At 26.5% G+C, this 24,598-nt stretch overlaps 1 protein-coding gene across 11 annotated transcripts in view; it reads right to left on the reverse strand.

The window, feature by feature from the left end:
* Window positions 1-1,359: 1,359 nt before the first annotated feature.
* The window catches only part of LOC107447980 (uncharacterized), a 57,592-nt gene continuing 34,353 nt past the window's right edge, over window positions 1,360-24,598 (reverse strand). For 4 of the 11 annotated variants that reach the window (XM_087159704.1, XM_043049143.3, XM_071182260.2 and 1 more), the window contains exons 5-14: window positions 22,389-22,445; window positions 19,092-19,183; window positions 14,843-14,927; window positions 13,929-14,076; window positions 13,653-13,810; window positions 11,597-11,640; window positions 9,369-9,418; window positions 7,556-7,590; window positions 4,540-4,610; window positions 1,360-2,613 (exon numbers count right to left, since the gene is read on the reverse strand). In XM_087159704.1, the coding sequence (XP_087015830.1) occupies window positions 2,608-2,613; window positions 4,540-4,610; window positions 7,556-7,590; window positions 9,369-9,418; window positions 11,597-11,640; window positions 13,653-13,810; window positions 13,929-14,076; window positions 14,843-14,927; window positions 19,092-19,183; window positions 22,389-22,445 (746 nt within the window). In that variant the 3' untranslated portion in view covers window positions 1,360-2,607. Of the gene's footprint in view, window positions 2,614-4,538; window positions 4,611-7,555; window positions 7,591-9,368; window positions 9,435-11,596; window positions 11,641-13,652; window positions 13,811-13,928; window positions 14,077-14,842; window positions 14,928-19,091; window positions 19,184-22,388; window positions 22,446-24,598 lie in introns of those variants that run through there. The other 7 variants (XR_015432618.1, XR_011637002.2, XM_087159705.1 and 4 more) reach the window with 5 other exon arrangements.

The raw sequence follows: 24,598 nt of genomic DNA on the forward strand, positions 1-24,598 counted from the left end.
TGTAGAATCATCAGATGAAATGTTCAATTCCAACTCTGGATATCCCTCACAGCTTTATTCCAACTTATACCCAATTAAAATTGCCTTCTAATTCAGATAAGTAATTCTATTAAATAATTGTTAATTCCAAATTACTCAATTCTATATTTCATATAAGATTAAAGTAATAGTTATATTATTGAAAATAATATTTTGTACTATAACACAGTTGAAGAAATAATTTTTTAAAAATATATTTGTACAAATTATTGAAATTGTGCAAAACCATTTTAAGAAAAGAACTACTTAACAATATCTCTCATGCATATATATAAACGTCTTATGACAAAAAAGTTGTTTTGCTTCATAAAAAAGAAAACTACTACGAATAATAAAAAATTTTGAAATTTTTTTAATTAACCTAAAAACTAAAGTAAATAAATTTGGTTTTGAAATTTATATATGAAAAGATAATCTATAAATAATTCATTTATTATTCTTGATTTTTCAATAATTTCAATGATTTACTGTGTTCTTCATAAGTAGTTAGATTAAACACAGGCTCAAAAACAATAAAATGTGACTAAATTTGTGATAAGTTATATTTCAGATAATAGTCATCATATCCATTGCAGAATATTTTTTTCTATTTAACTATAAATGTTTATCAAAATAATTTTTTAAGAACAAAACCTTTTTTTAAAAAAAAAGAGTTAACTTTAGCTAACTAGACTGTAGTAAAATTTTCCCAACTTCAACTTTAACTCCTGGAGAGTTTTCTTCGATTCTGATAACACAGCTCTGTGCAAAATAAAAAATTAAAAAAAATTTTGGTGACCTTCAAATATTAAGTAAGCACATAAGGAGGAAGTATGAACAAAGCTTACACAAGACTCTAAAATCTCATTACTTTCAATTTCATTTTCTAATACAAAAAAATTCATTAAAAAAATTTTTGAAAGAATATTACAATTTGAAAGGTTAAATTTGGAGAACATCTTGAGAAGAATTTTCAGACCGATTAAAGTAAATAATACACAGGGGAAAATAGAAAACAATAGTAAACTTGACCATTTAATCAGATGAAAAGACATAATTTGATTTATTAAATCCAGATGTTTGGCATGGTTGAGGTACATTGAAAGATTAAATGAGAATAGAAATTTAAGAAATTTTTTTAAATTGTAACCTTTCAACTCGAGACCAGAAGGAAGATCGAAAAAGAGATGGTTGGACGAGAACACCAAAGATCTAAAGGTGAAAAACTGGAAGTTAAAAAAAGCCAAAAATAGGAAGGTTTGGAACGATATTGTTCAGCAGGCAGAGGCTCACATCGGGCTGTAGTGCTACATCAGTAAATAAGTAAGAGACAAACAATAATAATGTTATAAAATTTTATTCCTTAAAACATCGTTAAAATGAATAAATATAAAATGAATCATCTAATGTAACATGAAAAACTTAAAATTAAGGAGAAAGAAATTATGGAATAATTTACACTTCCTTTAAAGGTAATTAATAATTGCACATCAAAAGAAAACAATTTTTGAAATTTTAAAATTTGTTTTGTGGGTTAAAAAAACAGCTATACAATAAATATACATCAAGAATGAAGAATAAAACTTACGACAAGGAAAAACAGATCCAGTTAATATACATCATATAAAAGTTTGTTAGAAAAAATATTCCTAAAAATAAAATTATGAATATGCGAGCAAATGCAATGATGAAAAATTACAATGATCATGAAAATGTAATAAATGTATGTGTACTATACTGATAAAAAATGCCAATTATACACATGAATGTTTGAGAATGTATTATATACATAAAAACAAGCTGGATTCAAAATAAAGAGGAGAATTTAGTCTGAAACTTTAACTTTCATATATTATTTTGAGTATTTCTAAGGAAATCTAAAGCACAAATTAAAATAATTACGCAATAAAAATTCAAAATACTACCATTATTAAAATAGTTCACATAAAAATTTCATAAAAACTTGTAACATTCAAGAAATAACCAATTAACAACATTTAAAAAATTGAATCTTCGTTATAGTTAGTTACATTTTTTCGTCAATACAATGTTTAATTTTGTAACAATTAAAAAAAAAATCAGAAATAGAATAGAGTTACACAAAATGCATAAAAAGTTAGAAGATCCAAACATAGTTGAATAACAATAATGTTTTAAAAACCAATCTTAAAACAATGCTAAATAACAAAAAAGTAAATTAAAAACAAGAAAATAGCAATATTTTGAACAATGTTTTTTTAAATGGAACGCAAATAACAATAAGAATTTTTCTGTTATGCACTTTTAATGTTTTTTAAGGTGAAAACTCATTGAAGTTTTTGTTTAAGAAAAGAACAGAAGCATAATATTACAATTATTTTAAAATTGAACAGTTTAAATAATGACACAAATAAAATATTAACAATAAAAATGTTATCACATTTCAAAAGATGAGAAAGATTTTGATCACAACAATTCTGATCAAATGCCATTCGATTTGTACAATATCACCAGCACTATATCTTACACATATGCACTAATTCAAATAGATAGTAGACTTGCTAATTTTGTCGTAAGTCTTAATCCCTGATTTTCAAAGTTACATTTCTCTTATTCCTGTAAAATACAAAAAATACATTTATTTAGAAAAAAATTATTTTCAAACATCATGTTAAAAATATCTTACAAAAAATATTGTTACAAATGAAAGAAAAAATAAATTACTCTTTAAAATTTATCCTTTTCATCACGAAGAGTTTTCATAATTTATTTAAATGAAAAACATATGTTACCACGGCAAAGTTTGAAATTCAGAATTCTACGGAATGCCTGCCTAGGCATTATAATAGACTGCTGATTAAGAAACCGACAAAGCACGAAATAAACGTGTGAATATAATAGAACCTCTAAATATAATAAAAAATGTTATTCAAGCCAATCGTGTTGCGACAAGTAGGTTAGCTTTAATTTTTTATTTTTTTGTATGGAAATTTTGTTTCCCTTATTAAGAAAGATATAAATTTTGTCTTGAATAACTTTCATTTTTGTTCACGTATTTTGAATAGATTTTTTTATAGTGGTACTCTCTTTATTTTTTCAGAATAACATTGGTATTTTTGAGGAATGCACATCATTTATATAATAGCTTTATCAGGAATTTTTTTTCATACTTTACCTAAATAGTATTCGTCATTCTATAGAATGCCTAGGTATTATATACAATGCTAAGGGAAAGTATGTTATAATTCTCAGATTTTACACTATGCCTAATAACTCCCTGCATAATATACAATACCTATTACATTCTATAGGATTTCAGCATTTCATACCTTGCCGTTAACATACATATAAAAAATTCTTATTTTGTCCAATAACAGGTAAAAAGAACACTTTATTTCAGTTTTTTACTTTCTCAGACAAAGAAAATTTTTTTAATGAGTTTCCTTTGAATATACTTTGTAAAAAGTAAAATAAACTTTTATTAATGAATCAAAGGTTATAAAGTTTTTGGCTCGTTAAATTAATGTAAAAAAATAAAATAATAATCATTCAATAGTTAGTTTATCATATTTTAATTTTTAAGGTTATTTATTTACAATATTATTATTAAAAGAAACTTAAATACGGAAAAAAACAACTTAAGCTTATTTTTCACAATATCAAGCTAGTGTTTTGCCAATTTATTAGACTAAGAAATCCTGTTTCCCTCTGCTTATTTAATTTGAAAATAATAAAAAAATTTCAGAAAAAATAAATAAATAAGAAAGATTTTTACAAATATCATTCAGACAAGGAATCTGTAAAGAGCTTCTGAAATGTAACAATTTTGAATGGTTCAAAATGAAAAATCAGTGTATTTGATATTTTAGTGTTTTTAAATTATGTACAAGAAGAAAAATACATAAGGGTGATTTTTACATTAATATTATGTTTATTTGTATAGAATATATTATATATAAATATATTAAGTTTTATTTCATTAAGTTCAGACAATTTGACATTGTTTAAAAGAGAAAAAAATTATACTTCACAATAAATCATACATTTTAAATAATTAATTTTCCTTGTTTAGCTGAGTCAAATTATAAGAAGTGGCAAGAGATATTAATAGAAACTGTACAAAAGAGCTTTGTACAAACTTATAAATCCAAAATTAATAATTAATGTGCAAAATTAATAAATTCAGTTTATCCACTTCTAAGCTAAAACTTTAAAATATCAAATATATTGAATTACCAAATTGGAAGAAAAAAATTTCCTTTGATAAAAATTATTTTATTCTGCAGCATTTCATTTGAAATAATAAGTTATCCAAAAACAAAAAAATCAGAAACAAGAATTTTACAATGTTTCTAAAAAATACCTAATTACAGTTAGAGAATAAAATGGTAAAAAATAAACACATAATTATTAAAAAATAAATTTAGCAAATTATTTAAAGTTCCAATTTAATCAATTAGCAAATTGATTGTTTTGTATTTTATTGCTATTGCAAAAACTGATTTAGCCTAATTTTAGCAAGAAGAAAAGTCGATGACTTACCATTCTTGCAAACCTTAGCTCTAAACCTTCAAGTATAGTTGGAAGGGCATTAATGAATACTTCATCGTGTTCTGAATAGATAATGATAAGGGGAAAAAATCAATCATTGGAATAATATTAAATATCACTTTTACTTTCTTTAAAATATTGACAAAAATAAGTGAATGTGACATCAGTTCTTTCTTCTCACATAGAAATTTTTAAGTTTTTTATTCGAAAATTTTTTTTTCATATTTATAATCAACTTTTTCATTATTTTGCAGCAGTTTTTACTTTTGCTTTTAAAACAAAAATCATGTGAATATTTCTATTACTTTTATTTTTTATTTATGCACAGATTAAATATCATTTGTCGACATTCACTGTGTGGTTTTTTTTTTTTAATTGCAACATTTACTGTTGAATCTTGATTATCTCACACACTTAAGACTAATATGTATGTCAGATAATCAGGGGATCTCTTCAAGTTCATTTTTTAAAGCTTAAATAAGGTAGGGAAATAATTTAAAATTATTAGAAATTATTATAAAGTTTCAAAAATATTTAGTTTTTTAATAAGAAAAGATACATTATAAAAAAAAAAACAATTATACTTTTTGTTTCATTATCACTTTCTAATGGCTTAATTTTTTATTCATTATCAAGATTATTAGATTGATTGCTTGCCGCAATTAACTGTCATAATCTTTCATCACCTTTTAATTACCATAAATCATGAATTATTTCATTTTATGTATATTCATCATCTTTATCAGCTTGTAGTTTAGAAACAATAAATGTTTATTCACATTTAAAAAAGGCGGTCCATAATAAGGTAAGTGGAAACTTACCATTACCTCTATTTAATACTGGAAAGCAAGAATTAATTAGATTGAACAGCATCCAAGGACATCATCTTTAACATTATATTAAACTATCTGATGTCATTTTCTGATTATGTTTTTGCTTGAATTCAAAATTGGGTATTGCTGATGCATTACATATTTTTTTTCTTCCTCCTAACAATAACCCAACATTTTTTCTTTATTTTGTTCTTGTTAATTTAGGATAAAATGAGAATTTTGGTATTTCTGGTAAAGTAAAACCATAATTTTAAAAAAAAGTTTAAAAAAAAAATACATATTAGAAATTGTATAATTAAATTATTCGTTGCAATATTATAGAATGGAATATTATAGATGGAACATGGGTGCAAGTTGGAAAATAGGCCAAGACTGAAAATTTTTTGACTGAAATACCTAACATACACAATACCCCCTTGACATATGCAAACTATCTAAGAAAGCTTTACCATAATACATCAAGTTTAAATACTGTACAAAAAATATTTATTCATCTGTCTTTTGATAAAATAACAACAGGACATAAGAAAGTAGACCAATAACGTAGACCTAAAAAATATTTTTAAGGACAGAAAAAAAAAATTCCGATTTCCGTCTTCGAGTCCGTCATACTTCCGTCCGCGGACATCTTCGAAAGACGGAAATCCGTCCTGGGGACGGAAGACTTGCACCCATGAGATGGAATAATTGTAATATTATTAGAATGGTATAATTGATATTAAAAAAATGTTTCAGAAAATTATACAATGTTAGGAAGATGACTCCAGAGATTAACCCCACTCCAGTTAAAATCAGCCAGAATAAATTAATAAATGGGCATATTAAATTTATTTCTATTGTGAAATTAACAGAATATGTAAAAAAAAATATATACTAATTATTCAATCATGATTTAACAGTTAATTTAATTAATTTTAGGTTAATGAAACTTATTTGATTTTGAATGTAGTAATGACAGCCTATTCATTTCATCAAAAATTTGTTAAATAAATAAAAATTATTTTAGGTTTCAATTTCTGAATGTTTTTTTTTATTAAGTTATTAATTCAATTCTTTCTTTTACAATTTTACTCCTAACGGTTTTCTTTTACCTAATTGTGAATTCAAAATAATTTTTCCTCCATAATTTTACTCCAATTTTTGTCCAGTTTTCTGTCGACTAATTGTGAATTCAAATTACCTTAAAATTACACAAATTTATCACTTTCAAATTATAGTATTATTTGCGAACCTATTGTTAAATTTTTGGTGATCTGTTCAACAGTTTTGATTATTCTCTTCGGTTCCACCTCTAATTTCGCTGCGTAAAAAAATCTCATTTTTTATTTGATTTTTCAAGAAAATTTAAAGGCAGATAAAAATATCAATGTTAATTTTAATGGTTGAAATATTAATTATTTTATTCAACTTTATTAACTTTAATGCTTTTGGACACCGAAGTTTGAGTTGACACGTTAATTATTTATTCACCTTTATTTTATTTAGCAAGGTAAATTAAGATATTTTTTTTCAAAGTTTTTTTTCTCTATTTAGTCGATGAATTCCAGTTCATCAGTTCAATTGCTTTCTGCAATGGATCATATTGGTGATTATTGCAGGTTATAATCACATTGTACTGCTGTACTAATACATAACCTAATTTAATTACATTGCACGAAATAATACAGCCTATAATTAGAAATTTTGTTGATTAATAATATAATATTTTAAAATCTTGATAACAATATTTCTTGAACAATACTTAAAAAACAAAGAAAATAATTGTAAATCAAAAGAGATGTGTTTTTAAAAAGAGATCTTCTACTCAACTGTATGAGCAATTTATATTTATAAATATTGCATCAGGTTTATCATAAAAAAGTTAAGATTGGATTTTTTCAATTTGATAAGATTTTTTTTTTACACAATAGACTTAATTTTTTTAATACAATAAACGAAAAGTAAGAACTGTTCTGAGTAAATACACATAACTCTAAACTTTTTTTAAAAAAAACCACAAGCAAACAGCACAGAAAAATAAGGCATAAAGTTTAAAAAGAAATGCAATAAAAACAGAACAGCTATCTCAGATATAGGAAAATAATAAGAGTCCCAAAATAAGATTAAAGAAAAAAACAAAAAAACATTACATGATTACAACAACGATTATAACAATTTAAACTAAATATACATACCTCTTCCTTTTCGTGAATTTGAATTTTTTCTTCCTCTACATGGAAAAAGTTTCAAGAATGTAATAGTTTATAAATAAAATAAAACTACACTCATACAAATGAAATATATTAAAAAGATTTAAAAATAAGTGGAAATGATTCTGCTAGACTTTGGAAATGTGTCATACACTAGAAGCAGAACCCTTTTTAAAATAATATAAATCTCTTATACATATAATGTATTTATTATACATAGTATCTTATTTATTATACATAAAATGTAAATATTTTATGATAAGGGAAAAGGAAAAAAATTTTATTACCAATTATTCAGTAATATTTCAACAAAGAATTAAAACTAAAATTTCTGCACTAATTATAAAGATCAAACAAATCAAAATCAGGTATTCTTTAAATAAGATAATAAAAAACACATTATTTTTTATGAATACTGATTAGATCACTGATTCTTTTTCCAGTAGCAGAAACCTCTATTGATTTGTAATAGCATTGGGGGGGGGCGGGAAATAAAGTAAAAATTATTTAAGCACTTCATTATCGAAAGCAAATAAGCCTAAAATTTATTGATAAAAATATGTCTGTCTTAAAGAAATAAAAGAGAAAGAATAAGTAAAACATATAAGAAATATGTTTTACTTATTCTATAAAGAAATAAACAAAAACGTAACACATTCCTGATTCTAATCAATTTCAGTTTTTCAAAATAAATATTAAAAATAATATTTCTAAAAAATTGATGCTGGCAAAACTAAAAGTAGTTTTAACATTTTAAATCTGTAAAATTTACAAAATTTTGCCAGAGATAAAATAAATTTGCACTTCAAATGTGCTTTTAACAATGATCAAGGATAAGTAGATGCAATTTGACACTCAGAAATATATTTTCATATTGCTATTGAAGCAAAAAAAAAAAAAATAATAATAATAATTTTTTTTTTCTTAAGTTAGGTTTAATTCTGTCTACATAAATCAACTGGTGCATTATTTGTAATTTTCACAAAGAAGAATTTAACTTTTTTGCTACGCTCATTCTATGATTTTTGATGTATTACATGCAGCACTAAAGCAGAATCACTCAGTGAGATGCAAAAGTTCAGATTCATTTTACGATTATTAATTTTTCGAATACATACCCATCATCTTTGAACCAGAATGCAAAAAAATTTTTAAAAAAAGAGGGGTGGAGAGTCCTTAAATAGCTTCCATCCTAGGTGGATGTATATTTCTCAAGAGTTTTCCTTTCTTTTGAAATGCAATGCATTTGCTGAGCAAAGAAAAAAATCAAAAACTTAAAGGATCAAAATCCCAAACTCATTTTTTGATCATATCAAAAACTCAAACATGTTCACATCAATGTCAAGTTTGTCTTTATTTTATAGATACTTATAAATACTGATAATGTACTTTTCAGGAAGAAGAAGAAAAAAACTTTTTTAACCCTGTACCCTGTGTACTAAGAGAAAGAAGGCTAGCTTCCATAGATGTGATGTAAACCAGTTCCCCAAGTGTTGGTATGGTCCCTGAATATAAAAGAAAACATTTAAGAGTTCAGCAGGAGAGGCTCTTCTTAAAACAGGATTATGCCAAATCACCGTTAGGGTTCGAGAGAAAAAGGAATGTTTTTGCTTTTTATTTAGGGTTGGTCTGTTGCTGTATTTTTACACTATTTATTAACAGATATTAATTATTAATATATTTCTCTACAATTTGATTTAGTGAATAAACAATATTTCCAGACATAAAGTAACAAGTTTCACTTTTTTAATGAAATATAAAGAATGTTTAAAATAATAATGGTAAGAGTAATAAATACCTTTTTAGCCTTGTGCAGTATAAAATCTTTGTCAGCATCGAGAAGGAGCACTACATCAAGAAAAGACTATTTTCTATCAGTTAAATTAATTACATAACACAGATTATACATAAAAATATACATAGAAAGATTAGATATAGAAGGAGTACAATATTTATAACAATTTGTGATGTTTTATAAAGTGGAAAAATAAAAATCAATAATGTAGTGAAAAAAAATTTATGTTACTCATAGTTGTCATCATGAAGGAGGAAGAATACAGTAGATTCCAAAACTAAACCGAAATTATACACGAGAAAAAGCACACTATTTTCATATAATATGGAGGGAATTTTAGGGATTTTTTAAAGATGTATAAAACAAAACATAAATACAATACCAAACAAAGTAGCAATTAAAATTTTGAATTATTTAATAAACTTTGTACTTCTATACAATTAAATAAACATTTATTCTTTATTAATTATAAAAACCTAGATGAAATAGTTGGAAAATGGTGTAAATAAAGCTTTCATTTTATTAAAATGTTCAATGAAAACAATTACATCACACTACAATTACACGAGCACATAATTGATATACTGATTCTAAAATGTAGATGAATTATTTTTAATGTAAGCGACAGAATTAAACTTGTAAAAAATGAACTAATAAATTAATTTGTAATGGATGAAAATTATTGCCCTTACCAAGTATAAATGTGAAATTTTCGACAAATTCAGTACATAGTATTCAGGAGAAAAAAAGCGTTTGAGATTAAGTAATAAGTGTCACTCATCAATATTAAATTCATTTTTTTAATTGATAAACAAGCATAAAGGCATTTGTAACATATTATGCTAAATTTTGTATTTTAAAACCATGCATCACATGTACGTGGTTATTTGTAGGCAAGATATGTTTATTGATTCAACTATTTTTAACAAAAATAAATGGACTTGAGAAGTCAAGTATATTTATTTATACATGAGAGTAAAGAGAGTACTTGAGAAGTATATTTATACATGGAAAAAAAATTATCAATATTTTTTTTACTATTGCCTAACTGTTATAATAGTTAGTACCTTTTACTTCTTTCAGTAACTAAACGCTCTCCTGCTTTAACATTACCATTTGTACTGCTTCCAAATGTTCACACTTTTTATAAACTATTTTGGTTCAGGCTAGAGCACTTCGCCCTCTAATTAAAAAACTGTTGTATGAAGAGTCATTTTTCTTCTACCTAATTCAAAACAGGTGGGTGTTTCTGCGAGAAAAAAATTCCTAAGCTTTTTCTATTAGTAATTTGAAAATGGAATGAGGATTTTCATGTGCACAACCATTTAAGAGAATTTAAAAAAAATTTAAAAATCATGACTTCCTACTTGCAAAGCTGCTGATAGGTTAAGATGATTATATACCAGCATATTGCACACACAAGAATACTAGATTAATAATAGACTAGTTTGTTTTAGCATCAGGTGAGTGTGTGAAACGAACATGGGCCACGAAAGGATCCAACCTAAAGAAACTGTGAAAAATAAGCAATTCTGGAAGATCAGGGGTTTGTAAACGCAAAATTTAATGAAAATTGTGTCAAACAAAATTATGAGCTTCGAATAAAATTGAACTTAAAACAGTGTATTAGTCACTAAACAGCTGTAGAACATCTTAAATCTAAGTATCAAGTTTCTGAGTGAAATGAAAAGTATATGCATCCAATAATGAAATAAAACTGTACTTCCTTCTACCTTAATTTGTTGCATTAAGAGAGGGAATGAAACAGTGTTTTTTGAGAAATAGTTCTAGATCATTTTAGAATTTAAAATAACTTATATTGTAAATGGAAGTTATAAAATACAAAAATCCTGACTATGAAATATATAACAGAAGCTTTTTTGATGTTAATTGCATTGAATGTATGAATGTTTTTAATTAATTCAAGCCTTCAAACACTAAACAACATAACTGATAATTTTTACTTTTGCTGTTAACCTAGTTACAAAGAAATTCCACACATGACAGTTTTTGTAACAATGGCTGAGATCAGGTATGCATGCCTTTCTCGGGGCTGCCAAGTTAAAATGTAACTAAGTGAAATAAATACCACTATCACTAATAATCAAAAGAAAAAAGATCATTAGATATGCAAATTAATATTTCAAATATTATTTTTTTTTCAAACTGTATAGAGCAAAAATGTGACATAGATAAAAAATCAAGAGAACATAATTATTATTAATACTTACTGGTGCTCTTTTCTTAAGCAGAGTTTTCACCTCTGGATCTCTTTCTAGAAAATAAAATAGTCAATTTTCAGATTTTAAATTAATTTCTAAAATAAATACACATGTGTTACAGGCAAAACTGTATATACTTCCATTTACAATATAAGTTATTTTAAATTCTAAAATGATCTAGAACTATTAAACATCTTCAGTCATGAACAAAGTCTTTTTTAAGATCTTAACTTTTCACTGCAAACCTACAGTTAGAGAAACACTCTGTTAATGTGTTCAAAAAAATTTTCATGGTTATGTTACAGATAAATAGGTAACCTCAGTCTATGCTAGATAAATAAAAAATGCACAACTAAAATTTCATGTAAGTCAATTGGAAAAGATGAATTCATGAAACTCACAAAAAAGTTACTAAACATATTTAACTCTTATTGGGATGTCACTTAGAGTTGCAAATAAAACATACTGTAATCTTCAAATTTTTATATACCTTTCAGTTTTCTTCATAAATTTATCCTAAATAAGCACAATATTACTGAGTTGTTGTTGTAGTTCATTTACATTGCACTAGAGCTGCAAAATGGGCTATTAGCAACGGTCTAGGAAACATCCCTCAGGATGATCCGAAGCAGTGGCGTACACAAGGGAGGGGTTTAGGGGTTTAAACACCCCCCTTGAGCTCAGACAAAATGGCAAAAACCAAAATTTTAGTAGAAATTATGCTAGCTATTATTTTTTAAGACTATATATTTTTATTTGCCTTATGCCTACTTTTTTTTCTCACGGTATTTCTCAGAATACTGAAAAAACATTTACTTTAATAGGGTTGTACTTTTGAAACCAAATTCATGTGATACTGTTACGGACTGGTTCCTTTCTGTCCTGCCAGTATAGTTTTCGAGACTGGCTGTCATTCGCGAGGTCTTTACGCGATGATTCTGGAATCCTAGACGTTCTGTCTTCTTTGAGACAATTCGAGAATTTTGGAGATGAGGTGAATAATTATATAAAAGGGGGAACGGTGTACAGTGGAGTTAGTTAGTCAGACTAAAAGTTATCTCTGCCGCTTGTCTTCCGGAGCTTGTCGCTAAATCTGTTTTGATTTGTTTCAACAAGAAGTTCATTCAATCGCCGAACCCGTCGTCGCCACTATTTCGACTAGTGAAGAAATCTGTAACAATACCATTGGAGATAACAATTTTTAATTACTCTGAGAAAAAATCACGACCTAAAATTAGTGAAGTCGCAGAATCTAGTACCAATGTAAGTTTTTCTGTTGTACAGAAATGTGATACTTCCGTTGAAGAAAACGTTTCTAGCATAACAAAATCTGATGAATGTGAAAGTGGCCCTCAAAGTGTTACTTTCCACTCATATGACATTGGACTTTTTATAGAAGATATTACATTATGTTCTTAAACTTAAAAAATCAAATCAAAATTTAACTAAACAATGTTGTCTAAATAAAAAGTCAAAATTGTCTAGCTGTCTAAATTAGGGAAATAATAGTGCTTTATTACAGACTCGAATTTCTTTTAGTATTTTCAGAAAATTATGAACACCCCCCTTGAAAAAATTCTGCGTACGCCACTGATCCGAAGACATGCTATCACAATTTTGATCTTCTGCAGAAGGGATGGCACCCCCGGTTCGGTAGCCTGACGACCTGCACAAGAAGTCAAGCAGTTTACGGTAGAACAGTTTAATGAGGACCAATACCGCACATCCTCGATCCCTATGCAGACTGATCTAAGTGGTCACCCACCTGCACACTAACCACAGCCAGTGATGCTTGATTTTGGTGATCTGCTGGACACCGTGTCTCAATGATCAGTCCACTGTGGGACCGCAATATTACTGAAAAAATTATGTAATAATAATATTAAATAATCTCTTTTAATATTAAAGCCATTTTAGACAACTTCTAATTTAGTCATTCCAAATCCAAAAAAAAAATTACAAAATCTAATTTGAAAAAAAAATTTATTAAAAAACAATGTAAGATAATTATTCATTTTAAAAAATCTTTAGAAATAATTGTTTAAAAAAATAAAATTATAACTACCTTTATTCCTTTTAGTAGCTAATACTTGATAAAGTCTAGCTATTTCTAGCTTCAATAATTTCTCTCTCACACAATCAACATAAAACTTAATGAACTCATTAGGAGAGTCGAAGAAGCTAATGAATTTCTGCATTGCAGTAAAATGCCTATCTACTTCACTGGAAAATACAATAAAAAAACTTATTCTTGTAACTGCTAAAAAATATCTAATATATATTAAGTGATAAATAGTAAAGCAAAAAGCATTCATGCAAACAATACAATAAAAAATACTACCATTTTTTAAAGTTTTTGTTTTGCATATTTAAAAAAAACTGTTCTATCAGTTTAAAATCTTGCATGAGTTTGTACATTTTCATTCTCTCAGTCACAATTGTTCGGTAGGCATCAACGATAACAAGTTGAAGGTTTCGCACTTCTTGATCTATATGATAAAAAAACTAAGAATAAAAAAAGTTCAAGACACAATTTGACAGATTCCAGACATAATTTCTAAATAAAAGTACACAAAAAATTTGTCTCAAAAAATATTTACATTAAATTATTTAATAAAACAATTTCTAAATCAATAAACTATAAACACAAAAATTATAAAGAAAAAAAGTAAGAAATAAATGAAACAATTTTTATTTTGGCATTACTGAACTGTTAAATCTAACATAAGTCTGAAATTATTCATTACTTAATTCAGTTAATCAACTTACCACAAAGTTTTGATAAATAAAATATATTATTACATAACTAATTAAAATCCAACTCTAAATGAAAAAGTTAATAAAAAATCTTTCATTTAATATCCTAATATGATTATTAGCAAAATCCTTTGAATGTAGCTTTTAATAATATTTCCCACATGCATTGCTAGATTTTTGATTTTACGTTTACTTTCAAGATAATTAACTGTTTATCTTTTTTTCGATCCCATTTATAGATTTATTCTCTAATTCCTTGCCATATTTTCTACAGAACTAAATTAGATTGAATTTTTATTTGAATTTTAATTGCCCTTCCCATTTCCTAGGAAATTTTTAGCTTGAATTAAAATATATTTTCCATTCATTTAATAAATTAAGGACAGCATTTATTGTATGGATTTTTCAAACTACACAAACAAATTCAAGAAAAATGAATTTCTCACTCCATTGATCAGTTTCAAACAAAGAAAACATTTTAAACAAAAAATACATCACCTATTTTTAGAGATTTCAGATTGTTGATATAATATGAGGAAAAATCAACATGGGTAAGCATCCTCTCTATATCTTCATAAACATACTAAAAACAAAAAGCATATTACATAAAATACCTCGGGCTAAAATAATGTATCATAATAAATAAATAATATATACATAAATACAAGTTGCTAAAGTCATACTTATCACCATAATCAAATGTAATACTATCAAGAAAAAAAATTACAGTTATTACTATATTAAATAAATAATTCCAAGAAACTGAAGAAGTCTTGATTAAAAAACTTCCTTTGCTTCAAACATATACACATTTGATATAGCAGTCGACATTTTACTCAAAAATAAATGCTCACTCGCCAGAAGGGAAAGAAAAGAATTTGAAATATTCTGTTTCTTAACACATAAAGAGAGCCCTGTGGTGGGTGATAATATAAATTTCAAGTGTGAATAACAAAGTTGCAAACAAAAAATAAAGATGAAGAACTAGAAAAACCACTGTGGCTGAGAAGAAAAATTCAAAGTATTTCCAAGCCCTATGAAAAAGTGGTGAGGAATTAATGTCATTAATAAGGGAATCAGCATTCATGCGATAAAATAAGGAGACAGGAGAACAAGATCTGACAAATCGTGAAAATGGGCGTTTGTTTTTGAGGGCCAAAAACATGTGGACATGTAAGTGTTGTTGGCGAGATGGTGGGTATATGCCCTCCTCAATAATTAGAAATCTCTAAAAGTTTCCCTCAAAGTCCAATCAAATAAATAAATAAAATTTTCATAAAGCATTACAGATTTAAATCCACCAAAGTAAAGCACAAAAATAAAATTATTAATACTTTTGCATAGATTTAGCAGAAATAGGAAAATATTTCTTATGTGTGATATTTAAAGAATTATCATGACTGTGTGTTTCAATTTCGTCCCCCTCAAAAATTGAACCCCGGGACATCTATGATTTCCACAGTTATATTCAATCTGTATATTTCTGAAATGAATGAAGTTTTTTAATCAAGTAACAATCACTATAGTTATTACTAAAATTACATTGCATAGAATATATACAGTAGTCTCTACTTATGATGATTGTGGTTAAGGTTATCAAACACTTGTTATCAAAATCACTAGGTCTGGATTTTCTCTATTAATTTGTATGTTAAAATTATCACTTTCTGTGATCATTACTTCATTTAACAATATATCAGTATTTCTATTTATTTTTTCAAAACTCATCTTAACTGCCAAAGAAATATTCACTGTATATGTGTTCAAAAAGAACCAAATCATTTCTTTCCCCGCGCTATCAATTGAATTTTCGAAAGTTCTCCCTCTTTCATCCTGGGAGATCTTTCAACTGCAGGTGGATCTAAATGTGGTGATTGGCTATTAATGGCAAGTGATTCTTCGTGTCTCAGAAAAGCGGCGCCTGGCCTGAACCAAGAATTAGCACATCAATATTTTATGATTGCTTGCATAGAGTTTGAAGATATGAATGGTAGAAAATGTTGCTTTAACATTAAAACAAAAGATTGCCATTTTAAATCAATAAGACAGCTTATCAAAAATTAGAGGACACAATGCTACAGCACATTTAAATATCTCTCAGCCTCTACATTGCAAAAATTTGAATAATCACGAGGAACTTATTAAAAAAGAAAAAGAAAACACAGAGGGCAACAAAATAGAGCTAGTTAAGATGAGCAAAATGAAAAAGCTCTAAGACTGTAATTCAAGAATGTGATGCTGGATTCAATGGACTGCTTCTGCAACACATACGTCAATGATCTTCTTGGGAAAAATTGTAGACAATTAACAATAGAGCTTTTTTTAACATTCAACTTTTATATTTTAAAAGAAATATTCAATTTAAAAATAAATTTTTTCAAATTTCAATTTTTAAACTAAGTATGTTAGGCAAAAATTGGTTAACTCATTTAATTATGTGATTCATTTATTGTTTTCAATTGGTTAATGCTATCAAAATCATTTAATCGTTTTTTTTAAAGCACAATTTTACAAAATAAAAAATTAAACAAAGCTTATTTACTTCTCTAATTTTATAACGCACACTTAATGGAATAAAAACATTTCTGAATTGAATTACACTACACTGAAAAATGGGTCCAAAATTAAAAAATTCAATCTACAACAAAAATACAAATACTAACAAAACAGCTAGGGACAGAATTTTAGATTTTTCACCTTATATTTTATAACTGATTATTTTAAAATTTAGATATTAATTTATCGTTGGCCATATTTTTTGTATTTTGTTAGCAACAAGAAAAGAAAATATATTACTCCACACATATGTCAGAAAATATATTATTACTCACATTTTAAATGTGAAAGGTTAACAAATAGAAATATGTAAATTAGTTATAATACAAATAAGATAAAAATACAAAGAAAACAAGGAAAGAAATAGAAAAGGAAAAAAATATATTTTTAAATAAAGCAGAAAAAAGATAAAACTATTAAAAATTAAAAAGTATTTTTGAAAAACAAATTTTAATTAAAAAATATTTAAAAAAAATAATACAAAAAAAATCAATAATTTTTTTTTAATTTTTAATATTTTCTTTCTTTTTCTCTAAAGAATAATTTTTTTCCCTCTTTTATTTTCATCCTTGTTTTATTTGCATTTTTAACTTTTTTTATGGGTTCTATATACTTGTAGCTTATATGCAGTACAAGCTTCAAGGCTGCAAAGGAATATCAACTTCAGTGCACAATAGCCCCGGAAGTCTTCAACAAATAAACAATTATGTACCTCTTCTATAGGAAGGATACCATCTTAAGTAGATCAAATATTTTTTGAATCTAAAAAATCTCTTCCAAGGCAGCCGCATTAAAATTTTAAATTTATTTCTCATCATGATTTTGTAAAACACTAATATTACATAAGTGTGAAGTTTTTTAAAAACAATATAATTAAGAAAGAAAAAGGACAAACTTTTCTAGAGGGTGGGGAGTAATAAAAAAGAAATGTACTACAAACATTGCTTTTATAACATTTGAGTAATGGTTGATTGTATCATTGTGTTCTTTATTGTTGTGAACTGCAAGCATTACTTTACTATAAAATACTTTAAATTACTTTAAAATAAATAAATTTATTAAAAAAACAAAAGAAGAAGCTTGTTGTGGCCAAATGCTAGATATTGCCACAATTCATGTAAAACGCTGTAACACAATTTTACACTATCACTTAAATTCAAAGCCATTTATGGAATTATGAATAGTTCAGTCAAGTTCCTTTGATTAAAAATACTTATAACTAATATTGATCTTTAATTGAATAGGATAAACTTTTTCATTTTGCTGTCATTAATTTTAAACTTTTATTCAGAAACAGCATCCAGGAAAAGTTTTTCAATTGAGATGAAGTCTTCTTGCAAGGAACTTTTATCTACTTCAATTAGGTAAATTAATTTTATTAATTAACCACTCCTAATTTTACTAATTAGAGGTGTGATTAGTTTTGATTTGTAAGTCCAAATCAGTAGTAATTTCTTCCCTTTACATTGTGGAAGCTAAAAGGTGGGGGCTTCAAAGTAACAAGATCGCCCAACGTAGAAGATATGAATGACAGATTTATAGAGAATAAGAATGTAAGAAGTCTTATCTTTCAATTTGTTTTTATAATGATAATATATTACATTGAAGTTCCTGGAGAGAGGCTTTAGTTGAAATGATGGTATGATGTTTAAATTTGTAGTTAAATAAACTTCCACACATCAGTTAAAACAAACTGCCATTGAATTTTTCCTGTATTAGATCAATGCAAAATGATGTATGTGAGTTAACTAAGCAGTACATATATTGTATTTTAAAACAAATTTCCTATATTTTTATACAAAATTTTAAATAAATAGAAATTTAATTCACTACACAATTTCTGAATTTTGTTTCCTATCATATAAATGTAATTAAAACTTAAAATAATCAATCCCATTACTATTTGTGTTAAATTTCTCAATTATTACATACTTCTCTTAAGCAAAAAATTCCTTGAGGGGATCTGCTAAGCAAAGTCTTCATTTTGTGTGTATTTTATCGTGCACTGAAAATGATTTTCAACTGCAATATTGAAACTTGAATCCACTTTTGCTTAAATATATTTCTATATTTTATTTGGTTCCCATCAATTTAACATTAGGTATAATCAAAGGTCTATTTCACAAATGTAATAATTAGAAACAATACACACAATCATCAAAATATTAATTAACAAGAAGAAACCACATACATTTTCAAAGTCTTCTCTATGAGGCAGGAATTTTATTTCCCTCAGATGTTGGACTGCAACTTGTGGTAAATACTTTTTTACATTCACAACAACTAAAATATCAAAATCCATTTAAAAATGCAAACAAAAATTTTATACTTCTAAGACATTAAATATTAGAGATTAATATAAATATGTATCAAAGTTCAAACTCAATAGACTTTCACAGATGTTTAAATAGATTGCCAGACAGATAAATTTTTAGTTAGAAAGTGATTCCATCTCCTTAACTTCCAAACAGAATGCTGTGGATCACTTCCGAAAATTTTTACAAATTTAGTACCAAAGTAAACAATTAAACTTGTTTCTTTGCTAAAAATTGTATGTCAAATTGCCAAAATGTCCGTTGCCTGATATTTATAATAAAAATTTTAATTTATAAAATTTATATAAATTGCTTATTAATTTTAAAAACTTACATTTTTATTATAAATATCAAACCATTATGAAGCTTACAATATATACTAAAATTATAAATTTACTAAACAAATTGAATTTTTTGTTCAAAACTAGCCCACAGATAGTAATTAATCATGCATGTAAATAAACTGCCATTGATGCTGTTTGTTTCATAAATTTTAAGGTTCACACTTAGTGAAACAAAAATGAAATAATCTTCATAAGTAACATTGTTGTTTAAGAGTGTATTAGAAAATTTTTTGAAGCATAAAATACATTATAAATGCCTATACCCAAAACAACAGACCACCCAAACAGAAAAGGTAGTTGTGATGCCATTACAGTCATTACACACTTCCCAGCTTTTAAAATTTCTTTAATTTTACAAACGTATTTTCTTTAATCAGTCTTAATCAAAGTTTAATTAAACCGATTATTTAATTTTTATCACATTTTATAAAAAGTTAATACAAATATTTTATTTTATTCCTAACAATCAACGTAACAGTTGACTTTTAATTCAACTATAACTCATATCAAATATAACTCATTGATTCAATGTCGGGACTAAATTGAAAATCAAAATCTATTATTAACTCTCTATTCCTAAAGCTATTTTTTCCCCTAAATTCTTAGCTTTGTGACTGGGGGTTTTGCCTCTCACCCTGACTGTTATTTAATTTACAAAAATGTCATCATGTTTAAAAATGCATCTCCTCATCTCTATTATAGGAGATGCTTACTATTTTATACTTATTTAATAAGACCATATTTGTTTAACATTAATAATACTCAATAATAAATCAATGTTTAAAATAATTTATGTAGTAATCAATCTTTCATCATTAAGATGCAATTGTACCAGAAATTTCCACCAATGCCTCCATAAAACTGGAATAACTGCCTCCACAATAGCATCAGTAAATTCTTCCAAATCACATTACAGTTTATGAATCTCGTTTCAAAAACTCACTTTGTTTGCAGCATACATAGGGAAATGTATACTTGGTACTTTATTTTTAAGCTCACAAAATTTTCTTGTCTTGTGCAAAATTCAATACCTTTGTGGAGCCAACATAATTCGTATAAATTGATGAAAATATTAAAAGAAGCAATACATTTATAGATTTATTTACTTATTTATGCAGGACCACTGTGAGCCTTGGCTTACTGCACAATATTGTTCCAGACTTTCCTATGTTAAGCTTTCGACTTCTAGTTTTTCACTTTCGAAGTGGTTAGATCTTCTGTGGCCGTTCACACATTTCTTTTTTGGCCTCTGGAGTTCAGAAGTCTCCAATTTAAAAGTTTTTCCAGATTTCTATTGTCATTTAATCTTTCAAGGTGCCCTAGCTAATTTAAATGCTATTCAACACACTATTATATATATATATATATATATATATATATATATATATATATATATATATATATATATATACATAGTAACCTATAGGACCACTTTGTGTACCCCCTAATAAGGCTATATTATTTCCTCTTGTTAAGTACACTAATACCCGGTAAAATAACATATGGTCCAATTTCAATATTATGGGTCAATATTAAGGGGAGTTATAGGGCCATGTTGTAATACAGAACATCTTGGATTTAATAAATGGAATTATGTTTTTTCATCTGATTTAATGATGAAGTTCACTTTTGTTTCTTATTATTCACTGTGTATTATTTACCTTAATTTGTCTGAAAAAGTTTAAAATTTTCCTTTTGAAGATTAGTAGGTAAAATTCATCTATAGTTTGACTTTAAGTTTCACTGCAATACCTAACTATAAGTCTGATAACTGTTTTACAGATCTTCAACTTTATTTCCTCTGTAAGAAGTTGTTTTTGAATTGGTATAAGTAAAAACATGTATTTCCTTTTTGTATTCCTGGAGTTAATTTTTTCAGAAATGTTATTAATTTCACTGATTGAACCTAGGTAAGTGAAACTCTTTCAAACTTAGAGATATCTACCACAGCACTGATGAAAAAGTGGTAGATTTTGTTTGTTTCTCAAATTTTGTTCATTAATAATGAGGCCTACTGCTGCTTTTAGAAGATGGGTTGTCAAAGAAATTAAAGCACTTCTACTTCTATTCAAAATGATGATATCCTTAGCTAAATCAAAGCTGAATGGTCTTAGCGACAAAAGAGCCTTTCAAATTAATTTGGCAAATTATATAATCAAAAGCCAGAATAAAAAGTAATGGTGATAATAAATCCCCTGTCTGATACTAACATCAATATTAAAAGCATCTGAAATCTCACCCTGCGAGATAATAGCAGATTTAGATCCTTTGAGGATAATATGTATTAGTTTGATTAACTTAGTATTTTCAGCTCAGAAAAAACGGATACCAACTTAGTTCTATTAGTTTTATTAAACACCAGCTAAAAATCAATAAATAATGCAAAAACATCAATATTGTAATCATAAAATTTTTCATGTATGTAACAGACAGTATGGATTTACTCAGTTGTTGAATGACTTACAATAAAAACACATTGACAATCTCCTATGATATTCTCAGCAAAAGGTAATAGTTTTCTATAAATTAAACAAGCAAATATTGTGTAGATTCACTCATTCTAGAACAAACAATTGTTTATAACTGTCCCTCAATAAAAGATTTTAACATCTTGTGTACTAGCTAATTGGCCAGATATTAAAGATGTCTATTTTATTTTAGGAGCAGATCATTTTTAACTCTCAATAATGGTAAATTGCATTGCAGTATTTATATTTTTTGAATAAGATGCAGTTCACCTGCAAATTGTACTTAAGGTAAATATGTTATGCTATTTTTAATTGAATTTTACAACTATTTTTAAAAAAATAAAAATTAAAAAAAACTTACTTGGATCTGTGTGATCAAAGTGCTCTAATGTTTTTTCCTCTAGCTGGTAATCCCAAACTGTAAATAAAAATCAAGGATAAATGTCATAATGCATATAATATATTATAAAAAAAACTTGCACACAGCACAAACATACAACCAGGGTTAGTATTTTGTCCAGGATACTAGAAAAAACTGGACAAAATGAAAAAAACTAAAAATGGCCAATATAATTGCGTAAATAAAATGTATTAGAAAACTTAAAATTTTAGTATAGTACCAAAAAATATTCACATTTTCTGTTATATATAAATGTTTCCATACTGTTTTAGTTTTAAGCAGGTTTTCAAAATGCAGTATAAAATAATATATCAGATTATTTAAGAGTTGGTTTGAGTATTCCTGCTTATAATACTGTGATCTGTAATAACATAGTGTTCAGTATTGGAGTATAGTGCTCAGTATGAGATCACAAATTTATAGTAATCACAGAGAGAATTATAGTAATCACAAAATCTAATAATGATATTTTAACAAGAGTTCTTCACACAATTATAAAATTATGTTTTACTATATTCATTTCCTATATTTACTATATAGGTTTTACTTTATAATTACTTTTTTTTTTCAATTGTTGCTTTTAATTTTCTCACATTCAAAAATGGCTTAAAAATTAATACTGTTCAATAAAATAGATTGTAATTACAAACTGTTCAAAAAATTGTATTAATACCTGATCCCCCATGGCAGAATTTTTTCGATCTATCTGCGACAAAACTCACTAGCACTAATATCTTTTTGCAAAATACTTTCCATAATAACAAGCATATATTTTACTAATTTAAAATAATAAAAACGCTGTGTTTACAAAAAAGAAAAAAAAACTATATATATATGTATATTTTAATTGAACATGTGGTAACAATTTTTTATTCTAATATTATGGGTGATATTCTCGAATTTTGTCAGAGGGGGGGGGGACACACAAATTATTTCTTTTTTCGCATTTGGTAAATAATCATCACAGTAAAAAAATAATTAAAAATCATGAAATCCAACACATAGTAGTAATTGCCAAAAAAAGATCGACGACAAAATCACACAAATCAGACTCCTCAAATGCGTGTTTCGTTTCAAGATTAGGTTGTTGTAATAAATATTGCATAAAAAATATCAGATTTAAAAACTAAGGAGAAATCAATAGCAATAACTGCATAAAATTTCATAAAATCATTTCCTTAAAAAAGTATATACTCAAATGCACGATTTGAATTTTCCATATTGTTTGAAATGTATCGGGATATTTAAAATCCAAGTGAAAATCAATATCATAACTGCCGAAAATATAATCGGAACATAACATCGATTCACGATGCTATCGCCGTAAATTGAGAGCGTCAAAAAGTGATTATCTAAACGCAGGATTCAAATATTATGTGTAAACTTCTGAAAAAAAGTCATTATCTTTTTCAAAAGAAAAATCATTCTGCAAGAACTCTGTAACGTTCTGCGACCATGTCGCTGCGATTCTGCCACGGGGTACCTGATATTTCTTAATAATCTTTTGACTTTTTCTTTCCAATAAATATACCACAGGTTATAAAATTTAATTTAAACCTAGCAATAATCTTCACTAGGTCTAACATAATATAGGGGCAAACTTGTGTTACTCTACCTAAGTTAAAAACTCAAGCACACAGATTTTGGAGCAAGATTTGAGTTCTTCCAACTTTTAAATATGTTTTAAAATAAAAGATTGCTTCATTTCACATCTTCACTTCTTTTTTCTGCCTACCACTTTGTCCTGTCACACACACACACAAATATATATATAAATATACAGTGCACTCCTGATTATCCGGGTTAATCACCGGGACAGGTCGCACAAACAATCGAAAAACACGGATAATCCGAAAACTTCTTTTTATTAAAGAAAAAATCAATACCAGTACAAAGAACATAAAAATTACTTAAACTTGCACATTGTATAACATCAAATTAGGAATTTTCCTTTTAACGTTTGCTGCTTAAAAAAATTTTTAATGGGACTTTGCCATATATTGACACATATTTTACAAACCGCAGACACATATTTTACACCTTCTTTTTATTAAAGAAAAAATCAATACCAGTACAAAGAACATAAAAATTACTTAAACTTGCACATTGTATAACATCAAATTAGGAATTTTCCTTTTAACGTTTGCTGCTTAAAAAAATTTTTAATGGGA

The sequence above is a fragment of the Parasteatoda tepidariorum genome, chromosome 3, assembly GCF_982258835.1.
Source record: "Parasteatoda tepidariorum strain Cologne lab strain chromosome 3, Ptep-v5.0, whole genome shotgun sequence".
In the NCBI taxonomy this organism is placed as follows: domain Eukaryota; kingdom Metazoa; phylum Arthropoda; class Arachnida; order Araneae; family Theridiidae; genus Parasteatoda; species Parasteatoda tepidariorum.